The sequence below is a fragment of the Colias philodice genome, chromosome 10 (genome assembly GCF_061535455.1).
Source record: "Colias philodice isolate Cphi_HAF_F1 chromosome 10, ilColPhil1 Martin Lab GWU primary, whole genome shotgun sequence".
NCBI classification, from domain to species: domain Eukaryota; kingdom Metazoa; phylum Arthropoda; class Insecta; order Lepidoptera; family Pieridae; genus Colias; species Colias philodice.
Window position 1 is genome coordinate 7,319,862 of NC_143095.1, and position 13,508 is coordinate 7,333,369.

Below are 13,508 nucleotides of genomic sequence, written 5' to 3' on the forward strand. Positions count from 1 at the left end.
TGATACGGGGCACTGTATACATGATACACATAATATTTGTCTGTATACAGATATTTTTCTGTTAGTTATATACTAACATTAGTTTTAAAAGTACAGTAATTAGCATTTTAAGTTAATAAATGTACCTTATCTTTAATGGAAGTAAAACCATTAAATTATTATTTTTTAACTTCTAGTTTTAGTCGAAGTCGTCGGGTGACAAAAATGACAAGGGCTCATTCATCACTTCTGCACCTGTAAGTATTAGAATTAATATAGATTATAATTGCTTAACTAATATTGGATTATTGTGATATTATAACAACAATACATTCCTGGGCTCTAAAAACTAAAATAAAACTTACCGCAAATCTACAAAGAAAGCTCGGAAAAAACTGTAAAGTTCCTAAAATTGAGATAATTACATGGTCATAGGTACAACGAAAACTTTGATTTACATTTTTTTATTGTAAAAAATATAATAACAAATGTTAGATTCCAAAAAATAATCGTCGTTATCAAATCGCTAAATTTATATACCTACATTCCTTTTGATAACTTTGGAAAAACAATGATAAGATATTATAAATATTGTATTGTCCTAATTAGTAGATCATTTAGTGTTTGGTTTAGATTAAGTTTACTCGTAAATGCAGGTAAAGTAATTTTTTACCTATATATATTATTATCTATGCTTCAATATTATGTGTGTCTAATAATAATGCGACTAATAGTTATATTTATTAAATTAAACATATAAGTAATTAATAATGATCCATTCCCCATGAAAATTTAGATTTCGGTGTATTTTAGCAGGATAATTATGCTTATTTGGAATATCTAAACAATAAATTTTACTTTTTAAAACTTTTCTATTTCTTTTATAATTAAATTTTTATTAAATAAATGAGATTGTAAATTAATTGCGACACCATACTTTCGATTAAGTTAGAAGGTTTGTTGTAAGCTACTTGCTATAAAATAAATTAAAGAATTTTCAAATATAATAATTTATTAAAGATTTTATTAAAGTAAAAAGCTATAAAAATTTGAAACTTGATTACTGTGTTTATAATTAAAAACTTTGTGTCTATTGATGAATTAAAAATTCTTTCAAAGCCCATATCCTATTTTGTAAAAGGTAATTTTACGTAAAAAATGTAAAATATAGAATAACCAAACTTTTCCCATCAAAAAATAAAGACAAGTTTTATCCATACCTGATAAGCACGATAAGATTAGGATTAAATATTATATCGATATCTTTTTATACTGGAATTCAGTATCAAGAGATTACAACACAAGTACATAAATAATAATTTTATAGACATGCACTTACTATTAAAAATAGCATTAAATAAGCACTTCCAAATTATTATATTCAAAACTTAAAAAAAATGAAATAAAAAAGGACAAAATAATTAGTACCTACTGCAGAAGACATTACTTATGATCGCATTAATCTTGTTAACAACCTATCGAAATTAGAAATAGATAATGTGCTCTGCATAATATCCCAAAATGGATAGATTATGGAAAATATCCTCTTCCTCATCAAAATAAAAACTTTCTTTCTATAAGATTACCTAACACAAAATAATATCGCTTTAATCTGTTTAAGACCCTGGTACATATAGAACTAATGATAATTTCATTTTTCAGTCATGTATTCATTAATATTTCTGGCGCTGCTTGGTGCAGCGTATTCTGTACCTCTAAACCAAGATATCACATCAATGTATGGGCATTACCGACTCCCTGGAGAATCTTACCCTACGTTCTACGACGTGCGTCTATTCATTGACCCGGACTACGCACACAATTTCAATGGGAGCGTATCTATTAGGATAGTACCCAATATCAACACAGACGAGATTGTACTACATGCTATGGAAATGAAGATAAATAGTATACAGGTGGTTGCTGACGGCTCCTCTACGAACCTTTACCATAGTTTCTGGCAAACTACGGATGATACGCATTTCTTGAGAATCAAAACGACTACACCTTTAGTAGCTCTACAGCCATATACTATTCATATTGATTATATAGCGCAATATGCTGAGAATATGTTTGGTGTTTACTTGTCTACCTTTACTCAAGAAGGAGTTGGTACAGTGTAAGTATAATTTTGTCCTTCAAAATATTACTGAATAAAGGAATTTAATGAGAGTACAAAAGTAGAGTAATCAAAATGCAAGCATTTAGCTTTATCTTAATATTAAGTAGTTAGTATGTTTACATTATGTTTTAGTGTATAAGTACCACAAACCGTGACAAAATAACATCAAATTCGTACTATGAAAAAAAAATAAACTCAGCATTCTTCTGAAGTCTCTTCATATTTCACAAGTAATTTTTTTATGCTATCATAGATATATTAAAAAGCGAACTATTTAGTTCGCTTTCATCTTAATTTTCATCAATATTTTTTTCAGTAATCTAGTCACATCGCAACTGCAGCCAACGTTTTCACGCCGTGCATTCCCATGCTACGACGAACCACATCTTAAGGCTGTGTTCAGAACAACGATCTATGCCCCTCCTGCTTATCCTGTCGTAAGGACCAACATGCCTGAGAGAACTGATCTTTCTAAGTAAGATATTTACAATGTAGTAATATTAGTACAAACAGTATTTGAATAATTTAAAACTGATATAAACAATTAAGCTTCACACAAAAAGCCAATCCTACAATTTTAGATTTTTATATTATCTCTGTCAATATTATGTAAAATATTACCAAGCAAAATATACTTGATGTTCAAATATCGAGTATATTTTGCCTGGTAAATGAATGCCTGAATTGATTCTATTTTCAAAGAATGTAATGGTCCAGGGCTGACTTAAAAAATAAACGTTTATACTGCTGTATATAAGCCTATAATAATTACACTTATACATTTCAGGCCCAACGTCCCAGGCTTCCTCAAATACGAATTCCAAGACACAGTAGTACAATCAAGCTACCTTTTAGCTTACCTCGTGTCAAACTTCGAATACGTTTCCAACGAACAAGACCCGATATACAACGTTCCCTTCAGAGTGTATTCCAGGCCTGGTACAAGGAACACTGCAGCATTTGCTTTGGACTTTGGCCAGAAGAACATGATGGCTTTGGAAAACTACACTGATATAAAATACGCTTTGCCCAAATTTGATAAAGCCGCTGTACCTGATTTTGCTGCTGGTGCCATGGAAAACTGGGGATTGGTTATTTACCGGTGAGTTCTTATTGCTTTTTATAAATGTATAGATATTACATATTATGGTAAATATAGAAATTACATTATATACAAATAAGTTAAATAGCAACTTTTAAATCATGTTTAACCTTTCAGCGGTCGCACCCTTGCGCCGAACACAAGCAGTCGCGCGCGGTCTGTGATTCCGCAAATTTAAGTGTCTCGTTTGGGAAAACAAATGAATATTTCCACTTATTGTATAGCACATGATTAAAAAGAGGTCTTAAACATGTGAAATGAAATAAAAACAACTTAATTACTCATTACTTCGTTTATTTGTACTTAATAGAACAAAGGTCTATAAAAACTCAAAATTTTTGACTCTGGGTGGAAATCACCGTTATAAATCAACATTAAACAAAACAAAATGGAATTTTCTTTTTTACAATTAACAACTTATAAACTTGACTATAATTATCTTAGAAATAAATCACATTCATCATCAATTGGCACTGTGTAATAGGAACTCTAAAATGACATCTATTTTTGAGATCATTTTACGTAAAGTTCATAGAATAATCTATATTATAATAAAATGAAATAAAGAAAACATACCTAAAAACTACTAATTTTTGTTTAGAATAACTATACTAAACTATTCGTCATTAGTGTCCATAATATCTACTGGAAATGAACATTCTCGGCATATAACAATCACATGTTCTAGACACATGTGTTTTCCACATTTGAAACAACTATACTTTGTTTTGCGGTTCTTTTTCCTATCGCAATAGTAACAACGACCTGCGACACGTAAAACTTGGTTTGAAGACGATCCTCCTTGGTCATTTTCAGAAATATTTATATCGGCTTCGGTTTAATTGCACTGGATTGTTCTGGAACACAATCGGTCGCGCGCGGAATCTGAGACCGCAAACACAAATAAGAAAGCACGTGTACATGCGACAAATGTCACAGGGCTACTGAGAGGTGCTACCTCACCCCCTCGAAGGTATCACGGAAGCGCAAGCGTCTATTGTTTACAGTTTCAGTATATTGATTATTGACTAAAATAAGTTCGTTGCGGACTCAGAGACCGCGCGCGACCGCTGGAAGGTTAAATAACTATTAACTGTTTTGACCTCAATAATTGGCATCATCGCTTTGTACTTAATCGCTAAATGGATGAAAATATATTTAAGTTTAGCCGTGCATGCATTAGAAGTTAAGCAAGGAGTTTTAAACATCACTTTAACCCTGTTATTATATCTATATATCCTATGATTTTTAAGTATTAAACATATTCTGCGATATTAAAATCCAATGCTACCTTTCGAGAAAATGTAAAAAATATTGTAAATTACTTTGTTTGTATATTGCTATACCATCATTTCGTTTCTCTTCAAAAACGTCTGGAATGAATAGCCTTTATTCAGAGTCATGAACATACAAATAGCAAGGAGTGTTATAAAGTGAGAAATGTAACTAATGAGGCCTGACTAATTTAACGAAAGGTGGCGTAATGAAAACGCGCCCTTTTGTGTCTACAGTAAATGAGCATATTACACACAGATAAAATTCAGCAAAAAGGAGAGAGCATTGTATTAATGTTATGATACAAATGTACAATGTAAATATTCTTATCATTGTATTTATTACTTTAAAAATTTGTGTAAAAAAACAATTTACAAGATAATTAGTTATTGAAGAAAATACGATAACTAACTAACTAACACGATTGATTATGTGATTTTATTGTGATTAAAGATTTAAAACGAATAAATCTTGCATATCGATTTTTCGAGTGTTGAAGATTTAATTTACTTCAGTCTATCGGATTAAGCAAATAATAATTAAATTATTTAATTGGTATTACATTCGCATATAACACCCCTAACGAATTTATTTATTATACAGAGAGGTCGCATTGCTAGTAACAGAGGGAGTGACCACAACCTCCACTCGCCAAAACATTGGCCGAATCATTTGCCACGAGAACATGCACATGTGGTTCGGTAATGAAGTGAGTCCTCGAAGCTGGACGTATACTTGGTTGAATGAGGGATTCGCCAATTTCTTTGAAAACTTCGGTACAGATATGGTAAGTTAAAACTAGTATAGTGTCATAAAGCTGACTCTTCTTAAACATGTGAATTATATATTATAATTATAATATTAATATAGTATATATAGTATGGATAACTATACCTGTCACAAAAAATACCATAATGGGCATCACACTAGATTTGTAGAAATGAATCACGACAGTATTAATAAGAAATACTGTATGGTCGGGCATATAATATAAAGCCCAATAATTTATCCCGTCAGCATTTTAAAAGATAAGCATTGTAAAAAATAACTATGATTTATCGGTTTTTTACGCAAATCAAGGGTGACTCAAACTTTTGGCACGCTTAAATATTTATGCAGCTGTTGTTTCTTCAACCGTGTAAATCTTAAGAAACTTACAAAATTCAAACAATTCTTTCCAGGTGTTGCCCGGCTGGCGTATGATGGATCAATACGTTTTGCTTGTACAAAACGTTTTCCAAAGCGATGCTGTTCTCAGCGTGAATCCAATGACTCATCCTGTGTACACTCCATCACAAATTATAGGAACCTTTAATTCTGTTGCTTACCAAAAATGTGAGTATAAGCTTGTGCGAGTGACGACCACCTAGGTCGTTCAATGTTGATAGATGTACCATTTCAAAATACGGAAAAGATTTGGATACCTATATTCAAAAAGTATTACAAACTTCGCTTGATGTATTAGAAGGTAGAGCTGCATAGTTTTTATTTGTATAATAGGTATTGTTTGATATTAAAGTCTGTTATATTATCTCATATGTTAAATGAATAAAAACTAATTTGAAGTATAGTGGCAACAAAATTGCAATGAGAAGTCGATTGAAAATAAAAACACGATTTTTTCAGCGGGATCTGTAATACGCATGATGCAACATTTCCTCACTCCCGAGGTGTTCCAGAAAGGTCTTTCCATATACTTGAAGAAACAGTAAGTATATACCTGCATAAAAATGGTTGATTATTCCTCAATTAAGAGTAATAATATCTAATGTTATTTTTACGTGCTTACATACAGAAGTTTGTAGATGTTAAGTGAATATTATAAATGCAGTATAGCTATGATATTTTTCATATAATAGCTTCGCTCGGGTATACCCGAAAAAATAGAGCAGTATCTCTTCGTTACAAAAAAGTTATAATAGTTAACATTAAAGATTTTTTTAGCATTTGAAACATGTTTTAAACATTTTAGCTCCCGCTCTGCTGTGACACCCTCAGATCTATACGCAAGCCTCCAACAAGCACTAAGCGAATCTAACCACACCATTCCGTTCGCTCTCTCCACCATCATGCAGAGGTGGACTGAGCAAGGAGGTTTCCCTGTTCTGACAGTGAGGAGACAGTCGCCGACTTCACAATCTATTTCTATTGTACAGGTAAGTGGGCAACGTTAGATAATTTACAACATTAAAATATGAATGCCGCTGGACCAATTACATTATTCTTAAGTGACTATTAAAATATCTTAAACCTAGTAATAAATGTAAACATTTTTCAAAATATCTAACACTGTATCTAGGTAGGTAACTTAATCCCCCCCGGGAATTATATATTTCACAAGTGGCTTTTTATTGCTTTGCACGTCACTTACTCATTGAAACATATTAACTGTGTTATGACTATTATTTTCTTCATATCGTCTTACTCTCTTCACATCTAATACTATTATTTTACTTCTTATAGCAACGTTTCCTAACTGACCGGGCATTATCCTCCAACGACATGTGGCATGTGCCTGTGAACTGGGTTCTATCTACAAACCCTGACTTCTCAGACACTAGGCCTCTTGCTTGGGTATTGCCCAACAGCCCTGCTTTAGCTGTTGACATTCCTGGACTCTCAAATGTTGACTGGTTCATTGTTAATAAACAACAGACTGGTAAGAATCTTGTAAATACCACTTTTACCTTAAAACAGTACCTCATTGATCGTAACCGAACGTAATAAAATGTAGTACTTAACCAAATTAATTTTAGTTGGGCAATTTTAAATCAAATCTAGGTATTAATGAGTAATTAAAAAAGTAAAATTTTTCGATTTACATTCAACGAATTAAAAAGTAGAGCACATTTATAAAAAGAACATGAATTCCCGAACATAAATATTATAATAACAAAAATTTCTTGTTTTCCAGGATATTATAGAGTGAACTATGATGTTGACAACTGGGTTGCATTAGCCAAAGTACTTCAAAATTCCCATGAAGTCATCCACCTGTTGAATCGTGCACAACTAATAGATGATGCTTTCAACTTAGCAAGAAATGAACGTCTTGTATGTATTTTTCGATATATCATTTTATAAGCACCTTGGTTTCTAATTCTTCAAAGCAAGTTATCAAGTGTATTTTACCATACATCATTGTTGTTGGTTTTTATGACAGATTGGTTTTTATTCATCTATTATATTATAGCTTTAAAGCGAGTAGTGAAGTTAAACATTTGGTTCATTATATATCTATCTAATATTATAATTTATATAATTCTTCTTTATTTTTTATGCCTACAAGGATCTACCAGCGTAAGTTGTCCACTTTGAAATTATAGAATTTTTAAAATAGGAACTTTACTTTGATTCTGTCTCGATTTCTGTGTGTAATTTTTAAATATAGTAGAATTTTATGTTGAGTGTTTCAATAATGTTTTATTTTCAGAACTACCAATATGCATTCGAAGTGTCCAGATACTTGGTAAACGAAACCGACTACATCGCATGGGGCGCAGCTGACGCCGCCTTTTCTTACCTTGATGTCGTACTTAGTGGTAGCGACACTTATCCCCTATTCCAGGTTAGATAACAAAAAGTTCAACATTCTTATTTAAACCTGAAACATTTATTGGACTTTATTTGAAGTCACATATTATAACATGTATTATCATGCAAATGATGAAATCAACAATAATTGTATAGGATTTTAAGCTTTTTATTTGAAGATAGTTACATGATTTGTCTAAATAATGAATAAAAATATTTTCCCAGCAATATATCATGAAATAAAAAGTACATTAAAGTAGGAAATAAAATTACCTATTGGATGCTTATAAAGATCACGACCTAACAGAGTATAGATTGATTACTGCAAATTCAAGAAAAGAGCTTATTTGTCCATAAAAGGCCGGCAAAGCACCTGTAACACTTAGAAGTGTTACAGGTGTTTATGGGCGGTGGTGACCACTTAACATCAGGTGGCCCATCTGCTCCTTTGCTTGCTCTGACATAAAAAAAAATAGAAACTAGATACAATTGCAAAACAAATCACAAGGTGCCAAATTAAAATTTTATGTAATTTTCCAGAAATACGTTCTAGATCTCTCGGCGCCTCTCTTCGATAAATTTGGATTTGTAGCTGGAACAAATGAAGAACACGTTACAGCTTTCCATCGTAACATCATCTTGAATTTGAATTGTCGCCATGGTAACGAGCAGTGCGTCAACCGAGCTCAAGAACTTTTACAACAGTTCCGTAATAATCCTAGTAAGTTCAATAGGTATTCGTTACCAAGACTTTGTAATCTTAAGTGTCTTTAGTTGTACCAGTAAATGGGTCCTTGTTACTCTTAAATAAATAATTTTTTATTATTATTATTTAGACTCCGTTTCTTCAAAGCTAGTAGTACAACCGGCATTACAACTAGTAATTCTCTAAAACTAAGAAATTATAAAAAAAATGATAATGCCCTTAGCTCTATCGTACAAAAAAATGTGTAAAGGTGATCAATGTTACTTTGAAAAGGTGATCAATGAGGTGTTGCTTTTACACATCGCCTAAAGAAATAAGGTGATACAATAACTTAATTAAGCATATTATAAGTTTTCTAAAAGAAGATCTGAATATACAAATAATTTCATTAATTGGATTGTCAATAAGTGGCGTTTATTCATTTGCATTTGTTTCAAGTATGAAAATAAAATTAACTTTATCTTTCAGACCAACCGTTGAATGCCGATATTCAAACGGTAGTATTCTGCTCTGGTTTACGTGGAGGTGATGTGGATAATTTCAATTTCCTCTGGAACAGATACTTGTCCAGCCAAGATTCTAGTGTCCAGTCAATTTTACTTAACTCTCTTGGATGCACTTCTAATGAAACTTTGCGTAATTTGTAAGTATTACTGGGACAATTCATAGACTGTATGGATGCTAAGTAAAAGACACAATTAAACTACATGCAAAATACTGAAATACTGAGTTAACGATCCCATCTATGTACTTATAAGTTATATTACACGGTAAATGCAATAATTTGGATGGAATATTGATATATAAATTTGTTACCTGATCAAGCATGCCAAAGATACTGATCTAATTTTTAGGAAACTTGTCAGAATTATTATTTATGTTTATATAATAGTTACCTACCTAAAATCATAAACAATTTGCATTGCAGCTATATGAATCAAGTTATAGACACAAACTCTGCAGTACGTGAGCAAGACAGACATAGCATCCTCGTCTCCATCATTAATTCAAGTCCAGCAGGCATGGAGGCTGCTCTGGACTTTGTTATTGAACACTTTGCTGCTATCCAGCCAAGGTAAATAAATAAATAAAATAGTTTATTTCGTTTACAAATTTTACAGAATATAGTAAGTCTCCCGGTAATTGATAATTAAAGTAGTTAGAAATCTTGATATCGACTAGCTTGTTGCGGATTGTATGAAATACGAAAGGGAATTATTCACCATACAAAAACTAGCAGGTGTCAAATCCTACGTGTATTCCAAAACAATCACAATCTTAAACATGGTTGGCTCTCTCTTTTTGCACACTCATAAAAAAATAAATAAAAAAACAGTAGTACTTTCTGCCAATTTAATATGAAATTCCATGAAGAAAAGGAAGCAAACTTTATAGTTTCCTATAAAATTATTATGTATGAGAATATATTTTTATCTAAAATTTGTTTATTTTGTCAGGGTACAAGGTCTTACTGGAACAACCAATATTCTAAATACCTTTGCCAGGAGATTATCAACCAAGGCCCACTCAGATAAGGTGAGTCATATCAGTTATTGGATCTATAATGTAGGAATTTCCGGTTACGTGTTTAAATAAATATGAGACAATTATATTTAGAAATCAGAAATACGCTTTTTACTTCACATTTCATCAGTAAAATGCAGTAATTAGTATGAAGATTCGCACGAAAAAGTGCCAAAAACTTATATTAAAAATATCGGTCAAATAGCCTTAACTATTTTACTTTCACCCTTATCCTAAAAAAAACATCTATAAAGAGATAAAGTTGACGTGTCTATTTATCACTTTTAAAAAGTTTAATATTTTTTATTACTCAATTTAATCTGATTTAGGACCGTTTATAAAATTAAATCTGATAATTCTCAATCATGGTAGTAATTGATTTCATCATAATTCACGTCCATTTTATTTTTGCAGATGGATACATTTGTAGCCCGCCACCAGGCTATCTTCACAGCTGGTGAACTAGCTTCAGTCGCTGCTATTCGAGAGAACATAGCTGCATCTATTACTTGGGCCAATAATAACTATGACAGTGTAAACAGTTGGTTCAACGTTAACTATGGCAGCAATTCCGTCGCTCTCACCTCTGGTTTCATCATTCTTATCTCATTTTTCATTACTATCTTCAATCACTAGAGTAATGGTAGTATAGGATTATCTAGTTGTATTTTTACCACCAAGATTATTACTGTACAGATCTTGCACATTTAAAAATAAATAGTAGGATATTCATATTTATATTATTTATTGTTGTTCTGTACATTATTACTAATAAAATGTAGTAACATAGGCATTTTAAGCGTAGGTTTAATAATTTTAATGTACATATTTGTATCACCAGTTTTAATTAATTATAAAATGTGATAATGTTTTTAATAAAAGTATTGAAATTATATTTATAGCTTCATTTCATTTCAACTGATCCCCTTACACTTTATAATATCTGTAATAATTGCGTACATTTTGTTATAATAAATCAATACGAAGGACCTCACAATGCAACTGCGGCAAATATAATATTTCTTTGACTTAAGATTTTATAAGACACAATCTTAAGGTGATGAATTAATTTTTCTAACATTTACGGCCCTTTTTAAACCTTCGTAATTTTTATATTATTAAAGTTGTCGTGATGAAAATTCTTGACAAGAAAGTTCAATAGTAACACAATACGTCTACCGTTTTAGAAACATGATTCCATGATATTTTCTCGATAGAAAAAAAAATACAAAGTTCTCATTGTTATTTTTTTTTAATCTCTGGCATCTTCAAAATAACAAACGTAAAGTTACGACTTTTTGGATATTAACTATAAAATATACAACCTATACGTCTACCGATTTAGAATTTTGAAATATGCGATGGTTTTGAAATAAACAAGAAATACTTGAAATTAGCGCGCGACCAGCCAATATAGCGAGAGCCGCCCTGTACCTTCCTACCCCGATCGCTGCACGAGTCATTCCCGCTACGGCCGTCACACGGGGAACTTGTGTCGCTCGCGCAATCGTAAAAAAGGGTGACAACACGATAAGACAAATGGGGACAATAAAGAAAATAAGAAGAAGAAACATAAAGGTTGGAGGAAAAAGAATGCTTACAATTGGAACAAATTAATGAAGTAAGTTGGTTTTATTTTAAATTTGATGATAATTGTATTATAGACGATGTTTGATATGTACCCCTGTTTTAAGTACATAACGAATGTGTAAGATTTTTTCATTTATAGCATAGATAATCTTTTCAGAAATCCGGAATCCATAAGGAAAATAAACCCACTGATTGTTCACAATGTGAACCCACTCCTTCGTAAGTACCTTTATTCAGTCAAAAATGTATGTTATCAACGCTCTACTGGTTTTATCGCATGATTCCATTTTTAGCAAAAAGCAACAAAGTGCAAAGAAATAAAAAATCATGGTGAACTTAGTGGAAGTATGGTGGACGTAATATGGAACAGGAGCTCATTGGAGTAGTATTATATTAAAAAAAAAATACGAAAAAATATCATGAATTACATTTCTTAGTAGGTGGTAGATAAGTATGTTGTATAAAGAATTTGATGTTGATATTTATTTCATTTATACTTACTACACCTGTGCGGGAAATTGCTTAGTACTAAAACAGGTTTATATTCATATTTACATAGTAATGTGAGTTTTCATTTCGAAAAATTTTGTGTAAGTATATTAAATTGAGTTCCTGGGTGATCTGGAAACACAATTGGGCCCGGAAGATGGCGCTGCAGTCACTCCTCCTAATCACATGAACCGATTTGGATGAATATTTGTGTGCACATTTCATTGTTGTGGGATGATTGGTTGATTCGTTTTCACATTAGCTAATATTATGTATTTTTGTTGTAAACTTAATTTAATGTTTATAATACATTATTATTGGTATAAATAAGCCAGTGTTCGTCTCACATTGCTGTACCTGCCTACCTACCCTACCAGGGCCTAACTTTGTTCTGGCTATTTTATTTTGATTATTTGTAATGAATAATTACAATTATAATAGAGTGCAAAAAATATATACATGCGTCAATATATTTTGTGTTTTTTTAAAACAATTTTTTTATTTAAAAAAATATCATTCCGACCGCGGCTTTGCCCGCGTGGAATTAGGTTATATCGTGAATCCTGTTTTATCCCACAGAAGTGTTCAGTTCGGATAAAAAGTATCCTATGTGTAAATCCAGGCAATTAGCTATATTTTATCAAAATTGGTAATGTAGTCTTGACGTGATTAAGTAACAACTAACAAAAAAATATACAAATTAACATCCAAAGTTTCGCATCAGTTTTACTGTATTAGTGATATCTTCCACTCTTGACTTTGACTGAGAAGAATTAGGGTTTATAACTTCTTTCAGAAATAGTACCTTTCATTTCTGGGCCTGATGTAATATCTACGTCAGCATCAAATTCTATCTAAATCAATTCAGTAGTCCGCGTTATTGAGTACCATTTCATTTTTTCAGAGTAACAATATTTTTTGTTATTTTAAAGATTATTTATAACCTATATTATTTTGTAATAAAGTAAACATTACGAAATAATAATAATTATTAATAATGTCTAAGTAGTTGTTAAAAAGAAGATTATTTGTTTATAAGCAAGAAAATAAAACCAATAAATCAACAATTAAATAAATGTATAACAATATTATAACTGTATGACGACTCCATACATGTTTGTCCCGAGTCGGCCAGCGGCAGCGCGGCGAGTTTGCAAGAATGACTTCGCGCACACCCGCGTTCGCGA

The 13,508-nt window shown here is 31.6% G+C and overlaps 1 protein-coding gene across 1 annotated transcript; it reads left to right on the plus strand.

Annotated features, from left to right (window-relative positions):
- Positions 1–564: 564 nt before the first annotated feature.
- On the plus strand, positions 565–11,097 carry LOC149485274 (aminopeptidase N-like). Its single transcript, XM_089699615.1, has 16 exons — positions 565–635; positions 1,642–2,098; positions 2,418–2,576; positions 2,889–3,203; positions 5,082–5,265; positions 5,660–5,813; positions 6,105–6,186; positions 6,451–6,634; positions 6,942–7,137; positions 7,393–7,532; positions 7,912–8,046; positions 8,553–8,733; positions 9,187–9,361; positions 9,647–9,793; positions 10,176–10,254; positions 10,657–11,097. The coding sequence occupies exons 2-16, from the start codon at positions 1,644–1,646 to the stop codon at positions 10,876–10,878; spliced, it is 2,808 nt and encodes a 935-aa protein (XP_089555741.1). The 5' UTR covers positions 565–635; positions 1,642–1,643; the 3' UTR covers positions 10,879–11,097.
- Positions 11,098–13,508: the final 2,411 nt, after the last annotated feature.

What these genes read in the sequence shown, in the direction of transcription:
- LOC149485274 (XM_089699615.1), top strand. Translation starts at nt 1,644, where the DNA reads ATGTATTCATTAATATTTCTGGCGCTGCTTGGTGCAGCGTATTCTGTA. An exon ending in GAGAGAACTGATCTTTCTAA is followed by an intron (nt 2,577 to 2,888) that starts GTAAGATATTTA and finishes TATACATTTCAG; the next exon opens with GCCCAACGTCCCAGGCTTCC. An exon ending in TAGCAAGAAATGAACGTCTT is followed by an intron (nt 7,533 to 7,911) that starts GTATGTATTTTT and finishes TTTTATTTTCAG; the next exon opens with AACTACCAATATGCATTCGA.